This window comes from Muscardinus avellanarius (genome assembly GCF_963383645.1).
Source record: "Muscardinus avellanarius genome assembly, chromosome: 17".
NCBI classification, from domain to species: domain Eukaryota; kingdom Metazoa; phylum Chordata; class Mammalia; order Rodentia; family Gliridae; genus Muscardinus; species Muscardinus avellanarius.
In genome coordinates, this window is record NC_137803.1 from 28,766,050 (window position 1) to 28,783,501 (window position 17,452).

At 38.7% G+C, this 17,452-nt stretch overlaps 1 protein-coding gene across 4 annotated transcripts in view; it reads left to right on the forward strand.

The window, feature by feature from the left end:
• PIAS2 (protein inhibitor of activated STAT 2) overlaps window positions 1-17,452 on the forward strand; it is a gene marked incomplete at both ends in the record, with an annotated part of 87,933 nt that overhangs the window by 29,301 nt on the left and 41,180 nt on the right. For 3 of the 4 annotated variants that reach the window (XM_080714409.1, XM_080714410.1, XM_080714411.1), the window contains 2 exons: window positions 1,811-2,282; window positions 11,805-11,889. In XM_080714409.1, the coding sequence (XP_080570535.1) occupies window positions 1,811-2,282; window positions 11,805-11,889 (557 nt within the window). Of the gene's footprint in view, window positions 1-1,807; window positions 2,283-11,804; window positions 11,890-17,452 lie in introns of those variants that run through there. The other variant, XM_080714408.1, reaches the window with a different exon arrangement.

Consider the following 17,452-nt stretch of genomic DNA (forward strand, 5'->3'; position numbering starts at 1 on the left):
GCCTCCTGAGTAGCTGGACTTAGAGGTCTACGATACTATGCTGGCTGTTGGTTTTAAGTAGAAATTGGTTATCAGGAATGATGAGATTTTTGTAAGTCTTGGTGTCAGAACTTAGCCTACAACTACTGATTCCTGGCCTCAAGTTTTCTATAGGGGCCCATTAACTGTTAAAATCCTTATCTTTGGCTGTGTTTCTGGCAGTACTTTATCTTTGCAGCATTTTGTAATTCAAGGACTATGCCATCTGCTGTTCAGAATCTCATTAATTTCAAAGTCATCCTTATAAGTCTTTATCTGTGTCTTTTTGTTTGTATGTGGTAATTCCCCACTATTTGAGGGGATAAGATCCCTAATCTTTCTTGTAGAAAGGACTCCCAGGCTGCTTAGACTTGTGCCTTAGTGAAGAGGAAGGTGCTGAGGCAGACCTGTGAGAAAATCTCAAATCGCAGTATCAGGAAGGTCCTCTAGGGTAGGTGTCTGAAAGGGTTTTGGTGAAGGCCAAAATCCAGGCCAAAAGGTATATAGGTAAATCTGACTCATGTGGTTTGCCTCTGAATTTGGAATTGACAAAAAACTCATGAGACAGCAAGTAGTTAAAACTATTTAATAGGTTTTGTTGAATAAATAGAAAGCAAGATGTGAAGCAGGAGCTGCTTTCATTTTACACCTATGAAGTCAGTATAGTGGTGTGGAGGGTAGTCTTACCTTTTAAGATTTATGGCTACAAAATGGGTGTGGTGGTACATTGCTGTAATCCCATTACTTGGATGGCTGAGACCTGAAGACTTCAGTTCAGATTTGAGGCTATCTTCAGCAATTAGTAAGACTGTTTCAAAATGAAAAATAATAAAAAGACTAGGGTGGTCAAGCTTGGAAGTAGAATGCCCCCAGGTTTAATCCCTCACACTTCTCTCCCCAGAACAGATTAATGGCTGTACCATTTCCTTGCTCTTCAAAGATCTTTTTCTTACTTGAATACCCAGCTGGAAATTTTAATTATTTTAGAAGTTAGAATGCTAATTAAAATTTATATGATCTTTGCTTTAATATTTTAAAATGATTTTATTTCCTTATTGTGTTGTCTGTTTAATTTATTTGTGTGGGGGGGGGGCACTGGGAATTGACCCCAGGGTCATTCTACCTCTGAGCTATACTCTGAGCCCTGCTTTATTTTTATTTTGAAACAGGGTCTTTCTAGTTAATGAGAGTCTTAATATTTGCTGAGGGTGTCCTGTCCTCCTGTCTCAGCCTTCCAAGTACTGGGATTACAAGCATCTGCCACCACACCTGGCTTTTTAATGTTTGAGTTGGGGTAAAAAAATTTTTTTTGGATTTTGGATCACAATTCTGACTTGGTTTTGTAGATTTACTAGTATCAGAAATAACATGTATAATTAAATTTAATATTTTGCTTGGTTAATTGGTGATCATTTTGTAACGTGTATGAGGCTTAGTTTCAAGAAGGAACACTTTCATTGGTTGTAGAGTTCATAGGAAAATACAAATTTAATTAGAGCACAATCAGATAATGAAGTGGTTAATATAAACCAGTAGATTGCCAAAATTGAGAATACAACAAAATAAAATTGTTAAATTACAATTTAACAACATAAGTTGGATGTCATTTTTATGCAAGAATAGCTTTATGAATATTAATAACTCTTAAGTGGTATGTGAAAGTGCTGGTTACTAGAAAGAACATTGCAGTTGTTAAAAGTGCAGGGAAAAAACAGATTTTGTAGTATATTTTAGATAAGATTTTTATATGCTTGAGGATGACTTGGCTTTTTTTTTCCTTTCCTTTTAGAATATGGTTTCTAGTTTTAGGGTTTCTGAACTACAAGTGTTACTAGGCTTTGCTGGACGGAATAAAAGTGGACGCAAGCATGACCTCCTGATGAGGGCGCTGCATTTATTGAAGAGTGGCTGCAGCCCTGCGGTTCAGATTAAAATCCGAGAATTATATAGGCGCCGATATCCAAGGACTCTTGAAGGACTTTCTGATTTATCCACGATCAAATCATCGGTTTTCAATTTGGATGGTAGTTCATCACCTATAGAACCTGATTTGTCTGTGGCTGGAATCCACTCGTTGCCTTCCACTTCAGTTACACCTCACTCGCCATCCTCTCCTGTTGGTTCTGTGCTACTTCAAGATACGAAGCCTACATTTGAGATGCAGCAGCCATCTCCTCCAATTCCTCCTGTCCATCCTGATGTGCAGTTAAAAAACCTGCCCTTTTATGACGTTCTTGATGTTCTCATCAAGCCCACGAGTTTAGGTAAGTGCTTTTCTGGACAAGAGAGGAAATAAAACAAGAGACGTTCAGTTTAGCGATTTATTGTTAATACTATAAAACCTGAGGCATTTATTCCAAATGTTTAAATGTACAAGTGTTAAGAAACTGGTAACATAATTAAAATCTGATATAAAGTATTATATTATTTTAGTATTTTTTCCAGGTTTTTTACGTTATGTGTTTATTTGTTATGTGTTATAAATTACACATAACAAATTCTGCCTTGACCATTTTTAAATATACAGTTCATTGGCATTAAATACATTCACTACTAGCGATCTCTAGAATGCTTTATCTTGTAAAACTGAAACTACTAATGACTCGCCATTTCCCTCCCCTAGCTCCTGACAACCACCATTTTGTTTACATGCCTGTCTGTCATTTTTTCTTGGTGCTAGGGATTGAATCAATCTATGTTCATGCTTTAATTCAAAGCTCTCCCACAAGCCCCAATCATTCTTTCTCTGATTTTTATTAGTCTAGGTACCTCGTATACATGGAATCATGCCATATTTGTCTTCTTGAAACTGCCTTATTTCACTTAGCAAAATGTCCCTTAAGGTTCTTTGAATTGTAGTCTGTGTCAACTCTTTCTTTTTAAGGTTAAATAATACAGTACTATATGGTTGGGTGTTTTTTTTGTTGTTTTTGTTTTTTCCCCAGTACTGGGGGTGGAACCCAGGGGCATTCTATCTCCAAGCTATACCCCCAGCCCTATTTTTTTATTCTCTATTTTGAAACAGGGTCTCACTGAGTTGCAAAGGGCTTCACTTAAGTAGCTGAGGCTGGCCGTGAACCATGATCCTCCTGGTTTGCCATGAATCTACCCTCCTGTCTCAGCCTCCCAAATGCTGGGATTACAAGTGTGCACCACCATGCCTGGTTTAGGAGTAAACATTTTGAATGCTTATTACCTAATTGTCATTTTTTTAGCCCCCCCCCCCCCCCCCCGCGCGCCCTGAGGTTTTAACTCAGAGGCATTCTACCTCCAAGCTATACCCGCAGTCTGATTTTATTTCTTATTTGGAAACAGGGTTTCAGTAGGTTACTGAGAGCTGAGAGCTTCTCTAAGTTGTCATGGCTGGCTTCGTGCCATGAGCCTCTATCTCAGCCTCCCAAGGACTGGGATTATAAGTGTGTGCTACCGCTTCCAGATTTTTTTTTTAAGGTTCACTTAACTGATTAAAATACTTCTGTAATTTATTTTGATTTCCTTTTTGTCCCGTTTTTAGTTAAACTCGTGCCTAGTTTCATGGCTCATTCACATGTTTGTTTTTCTCAGCAATTATTGCAAAATTCTTCAAATGTATTTTGAGAAAGATTCAGAGTGAAGATAATGCTTTGTGTTATGTATTTTGTATGTGGAATTTTTACCCAAAACTCATTTGCTAAAGGCTTGTTCATCAGCTTGGCACTATTGGGAGGTTGTAGACCCTTTTAAGTATTGGGGCTAATAGGTCTTTAGGTCACTAGGGGCATGCCTCAAAGGTGTTCATAGGATTTCAGTTTCCTATTCTTTCTCTTTAGCTTCCTGACCACGAGGAACAGTTTTCTCATCTAAATAGTATTTTGTTTGGTTTAGATAAAAAAGATATTTTATGTTGGAGAGGGGCTAAGAACAATCCATAGTTTAGTTAAAATTAGCATGTAAGAAATATACATAAGCTTTTGCCTTATAAACCCCTTTTCCCTAAACCAAAAACTATTCATAGGCTTTTCAGCATTTCCACCTATCATTGTTTTTATACACATTTTCTTCTCTAAAAAGACAAGAAGTGATCATTCTTTCTTGTCCTGAAGATTGATCCCAGGGATATTCTGCCTCTTAGCTACACCTCCAGTCCTTTTTACTTGTGGTTTTGAGGCACAATCTGCCTAGGTTCTCGAAGAACCTAGTCGTTAAGAGGCTAGCTAAATTGCTGAGAGTAGTCTCTAACCTGTAATCCTCCTGTCTCAGCCTCCCAAGTACTGGGATTACAGATGTGTGCCATTATGCTGGGCTAAGAAATAATAAGTTGGATTTGGTAGTGCAATCTAGTCCTAGCTATTTAGAAGGCTGAGGTGGGAGGATCACTTGAATCCCTGAGTTTGAGACCAGCCTGGGCAACATAATGAGATCATGTCTTAAAAAGAAAATAATAAAAGAAAATGATTTTGAGATTTTGAGGTAGAAAGTTAAAACATCAATAACATACCATGTAGTTTGTGCCGTGCTTGAGTAAGGATAGTCTGCCCATGTGCTTTAGGATTGTCCCTTATGTTAGTGCGATTGGGAGGTGTGGACTTCTAGGAAGTAGGTGTGATGTGAGGGAGGCCTTTCCGTCACAGTGGCAAGGACACTACAGGACCTCTGCCATCACGTGCTCACTCTTTTCTTCCTTGGTCTTGAGATGAATGGTTCGGCTGCTTTACCACAGATTCAACACAGCAGTGGGGCCAATGGATTGTGGATGGGAACCTCCAAAATTGTGAATCAAAATAAACCTTTTCTCCTTATAATTATCTCAGGTATTTCCATATAGTAACGAGCTGACTAATCCAGTTTATAAACTAAATTAGGAAGAAATTAACTTGTAATGATGAGGTTTTCTTTTGTTGTTGTTTTTTTTATGGGGGTGTGCTGAATTTGGACTCAGGGGCATTCCATCTCCAAGCTACATATACCCTAGGCCTTCTTTATTTCTTATTCTGAAACAAGGTTTCATTAAGTTGCTAAGTTGCAGAGGGCTTCAGTAAGTAGCTGAGGCTGGCTGGAAACCTATGATTGTCCTGTCTCAGCCTCACAGGTATTGGGATTGCAAGGGTGGGCCACCACATTTGAATTAATAATTACCTTTAACTGAATTTTTTTTCTTTTCTTTTTTTTCAGCACTGGGGGTGGAACCCAGGGCCTTTCTACCTCTGGGCTACACTCCCAGACCTATTTTATTAATTATTTGGAAACAGGGTCTCATTAAGTGTCTGAGAGCCTCACTAAGAAGCTGAGGCTGGCTTCAAACCTGTGCAATCTTCCTGTCTCAGCCTCCCAAGCGCAGGGATTACAAGCGTGCGCCACCACTCCCGGCTTAACTGAATATTTTTAATGCCATAACTTCTAAAGTAAAGTAATTATATTCAGAAGTTCTCTTAATTTCTAATAGTGTGGCTTTATGATTTTGAAAATACAAAAATACTTAAAACATTACTATAGAGTAACTTTTTTACATTTGGAAACAGAATTAGAAATTCTGAGTAGTCAAAAAAGATGTTTCAAAGCACATATTCTTTTCTTGTAGTGCTGACTTGATTTACAGAAGATTGGTTAGATGATTTCTAATTTATCAACATATTGTTGAGTAGGAATTTACAACAATTAGACTGAAAGATTAGTAGAAAAAGTCACAGGGTTTTTTTAAAAAAGTTCTCTTGAGTGGTGCACCACGCTTTGTGTGGTAGACCTTTCTTCAGTCTTGGGTATCTGCACCTTTCACAGCACCTCCAGCAGTGCCATGTTGGGACAGAACATCCGGAGGTCCACAAACTGCAGTCCACTGGAGCCACTGTGAGGAAGACCGGGGAAGTGGTTACTGATTGTGATGACATTATTCTTTCAATCTGGATTTGTTGCACTTTATAGTTAGATAACAGTTGCTTAAAAGATAAGGATGTTTTATTTCACCCATTTAATAGATAGGATTTTTGTGGGGGGGTACTTGGGGTAGAACCCAGGAGCTTTTCTACCTCTGGGCTATACTCCTAGACCCATTTTTATATTATTTCGAAACAGGGTCTCACTAAGTTGCTGAGAGCATCACTAAGTAGCTAAAGCTGGGTTTGAACCTCTGCAATCCTCCTGTCTCAGCTTCCCAAGCGCTGAGATTACAAGCTTGTGCCACCACACTGGGTGATAGCAATGTTTTAAGATTGCAATCTCTTTGAAAAATGGATCAAATTCTTCAACTCACAGGATATTAGATTTGTTTGTAACAAATTACAGGTGACATGACAAAAGACTGCTTGGGTCTTGCTGAAATTATTATTCCCATAGATCTCTTATTATTGAAAGAATTATTTTTATAGCATAGCACATTTATTGATGAAAAAAAGGAAGCTGGGCATGGTGGTACATGATTGTAATCCCAGCATTTGGAAGACTGAGACGGGAGTATCATGGTTCGCAGGCAGCCTCAGCTACTTAGTGAGGTCCTTTGCAACTTAGTGAGATCCTGTTTCAAAATAAAAAATAAAAGGCCGGGTGTGGTGGTGCACGCTTGTAATCCCCATGCTTGGGAGGCAGAGACAGGAGGATCGTGCAGGTTCGAAGCCAGCTGTGTGCGCTGGCTTAGGAGACCCTGTTTCCAAATTTTAAAAAAAATGTAAAAATAGGTCTGGGAGTGTAGCCCGGAGGTAGAAGGGCTTCCAGGAACCCCAGTACCACAAAAATAAAAAATAAATAAAAATAAAGAATAAATAATTGGGCTGGGGGTGTAGCTCAGAGGTATAATGCCCCTGGGTTCTATCCCCAGTACCACAAAAAGAAAGGGAAGGAAGGAAGGAGAAAAAAGAAAGTGGGACATGGTGGCACACATTTGTAATCCCAGTACTTGGGAGGTGGAGAAGGAAAATCGTAGGTTCGCAGCCAGCCTCAGCTACTTAGTGAGATCCTCCACAACTTAGTGAGACCCTGTTTCAAAATAAAGAATAAAACAATTGGGCTGGGAGTATAGCTTAGAGGTAGCATACCCCTGGGTTCAATCTCTAGTATCACACACACACACAAAAGAAGAAAACTGAGCCCAGTGGTACATTATTCTGCTTACCGGAGTGGCTGAGACAGGAGGATGGCAAGTTTGAGGACAGCAGGGGCAACATAGACACTGTCTCAAATTTTTTTACAAAAGGGACTGTAGATCTGGTTCAGTGCTAGAGTGCTTGCCTAGCATGCATGGTGCTCTGGGTTCAATCTCCAGTACTGCAAGAAGAAAAAACAATGAGCATATTTTATTTAAGACATATAAGGTGGGCACACACCTGTAATCTCAGTACTTGGGAGGCTGTACTCAGCAATGTAGCAAGACAAAATAAAGTAAAAAGGCCTGGGGGTGTAGCTTGGAGATAGAAGCCCCTTGGGTTCAGTCACCAGTAACAAAACAAAAAGATACATTACAGTTTTGCAGTTTGTAATTATTTTTGTTCAGAATGTTAAGATGAAATGGCATTTAAAACGGCAAACTGTAGTATCAATAAAGTATGGGTGTGTGCAGTAATTAAAGTTCACAGTAGCTAAGGTTTTACTATAACAAATGGGTTATCCTCTAATCCAAAAATAAACTAGCAAGAGTCTCTTCATTTCTTCTCCCTTAAATAGCTGTTCTGATTTGTTCTCACAAGCAGTTCTTTTCTCTTCCATTTTTTTCATTTTTAAGATAATTTAAATATGAAATCCAACCTGGTGTGGTGGCACATGCTTGTTGTAATCCCAGTACTTAGGAGGCTGAGACAGGAGGATCGCAGGTATGAAGCCAGCCTCAGCAGCTTAGTGAAATTTTCTGGAACTTACTGAGACTGTTTCAAAATAAAATTGGACTGGGGGGGGGTGTAGCTCAGAGGTAGAATTCCCCTAGGTTCCATCCCCAGTACTACAAAATAAATAAAGTAAATATGAAATTGTATTTTAAAAATTTGTCTAGCCGGGCATGGTGGCGCACGCTTGTAATCCCCGCGCTTGGGAGGCGGAGACAGGAGGATCACGCAGGTTCCAAGCCAGCCACTCAGGCTTAAGAGACCCTGTTTCCAAATAAAAATATAAAAATAGGTCTGGGAGTGTAACCCGGAGATAGAAGGGTTTCCAGGAATCCCAGTACCACCAAAAATAAATAAGTAAAAATTTGTCTATATTCTATGTGGACAAAAGAATAGATAGAAAACATGTTAAATTGTAAGAGATGGGTCAGGGTTATATTATAAGAACTGCATGATGGATATTGTCATGTGTAGGAAACAAAATCTACATTATGACAGGTTGTTGAAAATGGGAAGAATTTCAATACAGCTATATTTAGTTCATATCCTTAGGTCATGGTATATTTTTCCTTTTCTCTTAATGTAAAAACATTCTTTGGGTCTGTACAGAGTTGGTTTTCTGACCCCAAAATATAGATGTTAGTAGAAAATAAACTGCAAAACCTGAATGCTTGTTTGTACTTTATCTGCTAGTCTTTCTAAAAATTCTTTTTTTTTTTTTTTTTCTGGAAACCCTTCTACCTCCGGGCTACACTCCCAGGCCTATTTTTATATTCCCAAACGCAGGGATTACAAGCGTGCGCCACCACGCCCGGCCTTATAATCTTATTTTAAAGTGACATTTCATTTCAGTTATCAGATTTACTATACGGTAAATGTAGTTTGCATTAAGCTGCTGTTCTGTCATAAAATTGATTTACCTATAAACTGTCAATAAGCATCTACACAAATTAGATTTTAAATTGCATAGGCAATATTTTTTGTTGCTGTAAGTTTCTGGAGGCCAGTTCCATCTCTAGTATACACACACACACACACACACACACACACACACACACACACACGAATAAAATTATATGTCCAAGAGCTGTTTTTCTTGCTTCATTCTGATAAGCTCAATAAACATTAAAATCTTTCTAAAGACAGATCTAGTATGACAAAAACAGCATATTTCTACACCCAGGGGTGTTCTACCTCTGAGCCACTCCCTCAGCCCTATTTTTTATTCTATATTTTGAAACAAGGTCTCACTAAGTTGTGGAGGGCCTCAACATACTGAATCTGGCCGAGAACCTGCAAATCTGATTCTTGCTGCTCAGCCTCCCAAGTACTGAGATTCCAAGCATGCCGCCACCACGCTCGCCTGGCTTTATCTCATTTTCTTCATTTTATTTATCCTTTTTATGGTCGTATACCTTTTAAGTCTGTGTGTGCTGTAAGTCCTACCTTTTAATACCATTACTTTTGCTTTAAGTAGGTATAGTATCTTCTAAGAAAATCCAAGAAGAACACCCCAGCATATTATTTTACATCTAGCATTTAGTGTTTGTGATTTTCATTTACAAAGATACAATTATGAATTTATATCTCATTTTACTCCCAATTTCCTTTTACATTTCTTTCCCTTTTTGGTGTGTGTGACATTAGGGATTGAACACAGGCATTCTACATTCAAGTTATAGCTCCAGCCCTCTTTTGAAACAGGATCTTGCTAGGTTGCCGAAAATCTCTCTTAAGTTCCTGTAGCTGGTCTTAAACCTGCAATACTGTTTCAGCTTTCAAATACTGGGATTGCAGGTGTGCACCACCATGCCTGGCTTCCTTTTACAATTCTTTCGATGCATGTCTACCAGCAACAAATTCTCTTATTTTTTGTTTACTTGAATTTTTAGCATTTTTTTCCTTTCACTACCTTAGAGAATGTCTTCTCCCCTTCCCTTACATTTTCTGATGAGAAGCCAGCCTTTACTTGTATTGTTTTCTTTTTGTTTGGCCTCTTTGGAGATTATATGGTCATTTGTTATTTAGTAGTTTGTGAGGTAACTAGATAGTATATTTGTATTACTTTGCTTGAGGTTTGATGTATAAATTATTTTTCCCCCTCCCTCAAAATTATGGGTTATTGCCGGGCATGGTGGTGCATGCTTGTAATCTCAGCATTTGGGAGGCTGAGACAGGAGGATCCAGGTTCACGGCCAGCCTCAGCTACTTAGTGAGGCCCTTTGCAACTCAGTGAGACCCTGTTTCGAAATGAAGAATAAAAAAAAATAGGGCTGGGGGTGTGGCTTGGAGGTAGAATGCCCCTGAATTCTATTCCCAATACTGCAAAAAAAAAAAAATTCTGGAAATTTTGCTGTCCATGTTCTTTTTCAATGTCCCATAGCATTTTGACTTTCTCTTCCTTTTGAGACTCCATTTGTACCAAGTCGTTTAGATCCTTTGAGATTTCTAGCTAGAGAGACGAGGTGCTCATGTCATTAACTAAGACTGAAAATGTAATGTGTGTACTTGTAATCTCAACATGTAAGTTACTGAAATTGATAGTTGAGAGGTCATTGGTGACCTTAACCATGGACTGAGAATGGAAAGTAGAATCTATAGTAAGAGGGGAGGAAGAATTGAATAAGAACTGAAGAAATGAGAGATTTTGTACTATATTTGTGTTTTGGTGTTTTATGCTTCATAATTGTTACCCTTCTTAAAATTTAAGCAACATCGCATGTATGTGTTTTAACCCACGTGCATTCCACCTCAGAGATTTACCTCCAGCCCTTTTTTTTTGTTTGTTTTGAAATGGTCTTGCGAGGTTGCTGCAAGTCTCACTGCGTTGCTGAAGCTATTGTCAGCCTGAAATGCTCCTATTTCAGTTTTTAGGGAGGCACCATCATCATAATATGAACCATTTCATGGTGTGATTTCTCGGGAGCACAATTGCTGCCATAAACTACCTATGTTTTTTGGAGGGGGCATTAATATTTTTCTTGGTTTGATGTAAGTTAAAGTTGGAGGCTCTCTGACATTGGATATACAGCTGATACCTTGTTTGTCTTAACACTTTAGGAAAATTGTGTCTAGTAACACACAAGGGTCAATTTTCCCCCTTCTCAGTTGGTAATGCATTACTTGTTAGGCATCAGAAGATCTGAGGCCTCTGTGATGGCTTTTTCTTGTTTTGTTTTCTTTTGTGGGCTTTTAGAATGTCAATGAATAATTCATCAAAGTTAATCTGCTAAAGTTTTTGTGAAGTCATAAATATATAGGTTTTTAATGTAGATAAAACACTAGGTAAGCTTTAACTAGGTGATGTTTTGTAAGCAGATAATACCTTAACTAACTCATTACTTAGAAATTTAAAATTTTAATTTTCTCAAATGCTTTAAATAATTAAATACAAAGCACCCAAAACAAAACATAGAGGGAGGGAGGAAAGGAGTGAGGAGCCAGCCAGCCAGCCCATTTAATTGGTAAAGTTCCTCTGAGGAAGAGTAGTTTACTTCCTTAGACTTTTCATTAAATGATACTCTAGTAAGGATGAAATGTACGCTTGAAGGGTTTGTTATATTTGACCATATATTATAATCAGTGTTTGCTTGTTTGTTTATTTATTTATTTAGTGGTACTGGGGGTGGGGCCCAGGGGCTTTTCTACCTCCGGCTATACTCCCAGACCCATTTTATACTTTATTTGTAAACAGAGTCTCACTAAGTTGCTGAGGCTGACTTCGAACCTGCGTGATCCTCCTGTCTCAGCCTTCCAAGTGCTAGGATTACAAGCATGAGCCACCAGGCCTGGCATAATCAGTGTTTTAGAATAAAGAATGAATGCTTAAAATTAATGAAGCCCATTTGAAGTGACTTTCCAAGATTAATGCAGATTTTTAGAGCATTTTAACCAAAAGACTTTCAGAATTTGGCAGACACTTTGACAGAAGTAACTAGTTTTTGCAGGTCCTTAGACCCTGGGATTTGTTACTGAAATACTGTCTTTCTTTTTCTTCCCCAGTTCAAAGCAGTATTCAGCGATTTCAAGAGAAGTTTTTTATTTTTGCTTTGACACCTCAACAAGTTAGAGAGATATGCATATCAAGGTAAGAGGAATGTTTAGAATATGTTTCTAAATACTATAGACTTGGGGGTTTAACCCACAGAAATTTCTTTCTCAAAGTTCTAGAGGCTTCTAAGATCAAGGTGTTGACTTTATTTTTTTTCTGAGGCCTTTCTTTTTGGCTTGCACATTTTACTATATTCTCACATGACCTTTTCTCTCTTCCAGTGAATCTGTGGTATCTTTTCCTTTTTTTTTTTTTTTTTTGGTGGTACTGGGGTTCCTGGAAGCCCTTCTACCTCCGGGCTACACTCCCAGACCTATTTTATATTTTTATTTGAAAACAGGGTCTCTTACGCCAGTGCGGCTGGCTTCGAACCTGCGCGATCCTCCTGTCTTCGCCTCCCAAGCTCAGGGATTACAAGCGTGCGCCACCACGCCCGGCCTATCTTTTCCTTTTTTCATGACACCAGACCTGTTGGATTAGGGATGAACCTCATAGATCTCACTTAACCTTAAATGCATCTTTAAAGGACCTGTCTGCAAATATAGTCCACTTTGGGATTAGGGCTTCAGTATAAAAAATTTGAAGTACACAGTTTAGTCCATAACAGTTGAACTGTTTCTCTTTAAGTGAGGGTAGTATACGTTTACTAAGACTTGTCAAATATCTAATAAGTACCATGTTATTCGGGCACACCAATACCATATAGCCGGGCATGATGGTGCATGCTTGTAATTCCAGTTCTTGGGAGACTGAGACAGGAGGATCATGGGTTCAGTGCCAGCCTCAACTACTTGGTGAAGTCCTCCACAACTTAATGAGACCCTGTTTCAAAATAATGAATAAAAATTAGGGCTGGGGATGTAGCTTGGATGTAGAATGCTCCTGAGCTCAATCCCTAGAACCATCCCAAAAAAAGGAGAGGGAAAATTTTAACCTGGGTGTGTGTGGGGGGGGAGGGGGCGTGAGTAAGTGAGCTTGCGTGCGCAAGAAAGAAAGCTGGGAATTGAGCCCTAGAGCATTCTACCTCTGAACCACATTCCGAGCCCTATTTTGTGTGTGTGTGTGTGTGTGTGTGTGTGTGTGTGTGTGTGTCTGTCTGTCTGTCTGTCTGTCTGGGATGGAACCCAGGGGCATTCGACCCCTGAGCTCATCCCCTACCCTGTTTTTTATTCTTTATTTTGAAACAGGGTCTCACTAAGTTGTAGAGGGCCTCAGTCAGTAGCAGAGGCTGTCCGCCAACCACGATCCTCCGTTCTCAGCCTCCCAAATGCTGGGATTACAAGCATGTGCTACCACACTTGGCTTATTTTAGTTTTTTGAAACAGTCTTACTACTTGCTCTCATGAGGTTGATAAGAGTCTCACTCCTTGCTGAGGCTTTCCTCAAACCTTCAATCTTCCTGTCTCAGCCTCCCAAGTACTGGAATTACAAACATATACCATCATGCCCAGCTAAATTTTAACTTTTTAATAAAACCTCAGAGTATCCTTTAAATTATTTTAGTCACATTTGGCAATCTCTACCTGTTGGGAGGAAAGTGTGAGTGTGTTGTGTTGTATTATGTTAGGGTTTAAACCCCAGGACATTTTACATACAGGCAAGTGGTTTACTGCTAAACTATATGCCCAGCTTGGCAATGCTTTTTAAAATGAAAGTATTTTTCTGAATATAGAAATATTAAAAAGAATTATGATAACAAAGATAACAAGACCATAAGCCACATTTCAAACTGAGAATTTTTTTTAATGTGAATGTAAACTTTATTAATACTTATTCTTGGTAAGATCAAAAACTGCAGCAATTCAGGGCCAGGTGAGCTATGTGGTCATCCTTACTAAAGTTACTAGAAATCTGAAAACAGTATGGAAAAGACTGTTAACTGTGTTTAGAAAACAGAAGAAATTTAAAGTAGATACATTTGTAAAGAGCAAATGAATTAAAAGATTATAAAAGGACAAAAAGGAAATCTGTACCATATAACTTTTCTAATTAAAAAGTCACTTTGATGTTTTTAATACCTTATTTATATGACTCTTTAAAATTAAGTTCTTTACAGCCAAATTTTGTGGTCTTTAATATGTAGGTATTAAAGAGATTTGTCAAATCTCTCAGTTTGGAAGATCCAGATTTATGAATCACACAATTTTTTTGAGCATCAAACATCTTGAAAACTCGCTGTTGTTTGGTGGAAGACTCAGACATTAGTTTTACATTATTTTTTTGACTAATTGCATTACTTACTGAAATTATATACATCAGCAAAAATCTCAAAATGATATATAATCTGACCCAGGAAAGTTTAAGCTCCTGGAGACTAGTGTATACATAGATTGACTTGTGCTGATTTTGATGTATTCATTCAGCACATATTTATTGAACTGTCTGCTGTGGTCCAGGTAATATTTCATGTACCAAGACAAACTTGAAAAATAAACTAGCCTGAAGGAAATTTTGCCTGGTGTATTTCCTCCTATATTCCTTATTGAATAGATGGGATGGGGATCTGCCTGGACAGAGGCCTCTTGGTTTTATCCCATTGTTCATTGATTGCATCCTGCCAATTTGCTACACTCTTGATTCTTCACCCATCACTTCTAAGGTTTATAACTTAACCATGCAACTCTGCCTTTGAGGGAGGCTAGTAGGATCTTTAGAATAATACCCACTAGAAAGTGAATTCTGGCTCAGCCAATTCTATTTATATACACCTGGGCAAGTGACTAAATTTCAGTGAGTTTTATTTACCCAGTATGTAAAATTGAAATAACAGTCATCACCTCCCCAGGTGGTTGAGACACAGATGCTGTAACTTCTACATCTTACCCTGGTGAGGAGCATCATCAACTATTCATTTGTACCATTCCACAACCTACACCATCCTGTAAACACCCATTACCAGTTTTTATGCTAAAATATCATTCAGTGGTATTTTTTTTAAATAGCTTTCAAGACTTCTTCATCTTCTACCTACACAGTTAAAATGGTTTGTCCTTATTCTTCATTTCTATCTGGCCATGTGTCCTTTCTAAAGCCCATTCCCTTTTTTTCTTTGGCATTTAAAAACCATGTAGCACTCTGATGAAGTTGACACTTAAGTTCTGACAGCTCTTTTCAACATCTTGGTTTGCCCTCCTTTTTTGTTTATTTGTTAATGGTGAGTGAACCCAGGAGCATTCTACCTCTGAGCTATACCCCTAGCTTTTGTAAATTATTTTTATTTTGAAACAAGATCTAAGTTGATGAAGCTGGCCTGCTCCTCCTGTGTTGTAGCTTCCCAAGTGCTGGGACCACAGTAAATGTACCATCACTCCCAGGTCCCAACCCCCCCCCCCTTCTTTTAAACACCATCTTATCTCCTGCTACTCTTCTCTTGAAATTTATATCCTGGTTAGGCCTTTTCTCTTTTCAGGCTCATGTCTGGACATGTCTCTTTTTTTCAAATTATGTTGCTTAAGATTCTGACATGTATCTTGAGTTTATCTTTTTGTTGAGAATCAATGCACTATTTGAGCCACTGGATAGAAAGAAATAGGCAGAACCACTGCTGAGTGAACCATTCATAATTTGATTGGACTTCTTGGGATAATCACTTTGACCTTTTGAGACAAAATTAAATTTTCCCTGTTTTTATAACCCTCATCATTTTATTTTGGTTGTATACATCTTACCTACTAGCATGAATCCTTTGGAGCAAATACTGTGTTTTATCTTTGAAGCTCCAGTGCAGACTGAAATGTTTCTTGATTTGAATGAGTGGGATGATGTGGGTTGCTCAGAAGAGGTCAGTATGGTCTAGGATATTGGAATGTTTTGAAGAGACACTTGTGAAAGGTGGACTCTGCTTGCACCAAGAAACACATTAGGAGCAGAGGAAACAGTGACAATAGTCAGCTGTTCACACTTGTCGAGTACATCTTAAACCTGTGCACTTGTGTGTTAATGTGTTTAATCATCACAACAGCTGTGCGCAAACCAGTAGGATTATTTGGTGAGTGGGACTTCATGTTCAACTAAAAGCTTGATGAGGTAGATACACCAATTTTCATTTTTAACGGATGTAGATACCAAGGCACAGAAAGGCTAAGTAATTTGACCAAGGCCATACAGTTTAGGACAGTAGGGCTCAAGCTGGTCACTGCTGCATTTTACTGTCTTCCACAGAACCTAGTGAATTGAAAGTAGTGTGCCGAATATCCCACATAGAGCACGGTGAGGGTTACTCAGGACATGTCTGCTTTCCAAAGATCTTCTCTCTAAGGCCAAGATTTAGAATAATGCCTGAGGATACTTAAACTGTAATATCCATGCATGCCATCCAGGGTTCTTAGGAAAATGCAGATTTTTCTTAGGAAAATTTTCTTAGGAAAATTTTCTTAGGTAAATGCAGATTCTTTTTTTTGTTGTTGTTGTTGTACTGGAGTTTCTGGAAGCCCTTCTACCTCCAGGCTAAACTCCAAATTTTCATTTGGAAACAATAATCTCTTAAGCCAGCGAGGCTGGCTTCGAACCTGCGAGATCCTCCTGTCTCCGCCTCCCAAGCGCGGGGGATTACAAGCGTGCGCCACCACGCCCAGCGAAAATGCAGATTCTGATACTGTATAGGTCTGGTATGGGGCCTGAGATTTGCATTTTTCACAAGCTATTAAAAAGTAGCAGTGTAACTTTGCTGTGGACACCATTTTAATGGAAAGGGTTTAGCGGGTTGTGTGTCAGAGGTGTTTTGCACAGGACTCTGTTTCTCATCTAGAAGGTGTAACAAGAGCTTGGTGGCACCTGTTTGTAGTCCCAGCATTTGGGAGGCTGAGGCAGGAGGATCAAGGTTCCAGCCAGCCTCAGCTACTTAGTGAGGCCCTTTGCAACTCAGTGAGACTCTGTTTCAAAATAAAGAATAAAAAGTACATTGGGGGGGAGGGGTGTAGCTCAGAGTTAGAATGCCTCTGGCTATGTTCTATCTGCAGTACACACAAAAAAAAAAAGTGTAAGAGGTTTTGTATTTGTAATTTGAATATATAATTATGAAGTTGCCATGGAATAGAAACGTTTAGAGTCTAGGCACTGGTTCTATGTTAGTCACCTGAATAGCTGTAAAATTAAATATGAAGCTATGCTTAAGCTATATTTAGTAGGAATGTCTGGTGAGTGGGACTTCATATTAAATAAACACAAAAGTCTCCAAATGATTAGACTGCTCAGCCAAGATTCCTATAAAATACTGCACCACTAAAGTTCCTATAAATTGAAAATACCTTGGCCCGGTGTGGTGGCGCATGCTTGTAATCCCCGCACTTGGGAGGCGGAGACAGGTTCGAAGCCAGCCGTGCTGGTTTAAGAGACCCTGGTTCCAAATAGAAAAAAGTATAAAAATAGGTCTGGGAGTGTAGCCCGTGGGAGTGTAGCTGGAGGTAGAAGGGCTTCCAGGAACCCCAGTACCACAAAAAAAAAAAAAAAAGAAAGAAAGAAAATACCAAATACCTTAAAAGGTATTGGAATAAAGACATGACTAAAAGTTAAGTAAATGCATGTTATAATCATAACAGTGTTTTGGTTAAGGCTTTTACAATATTAGCAGAGTAGTCTTCATTCTTTTAAGGAGTAAGAA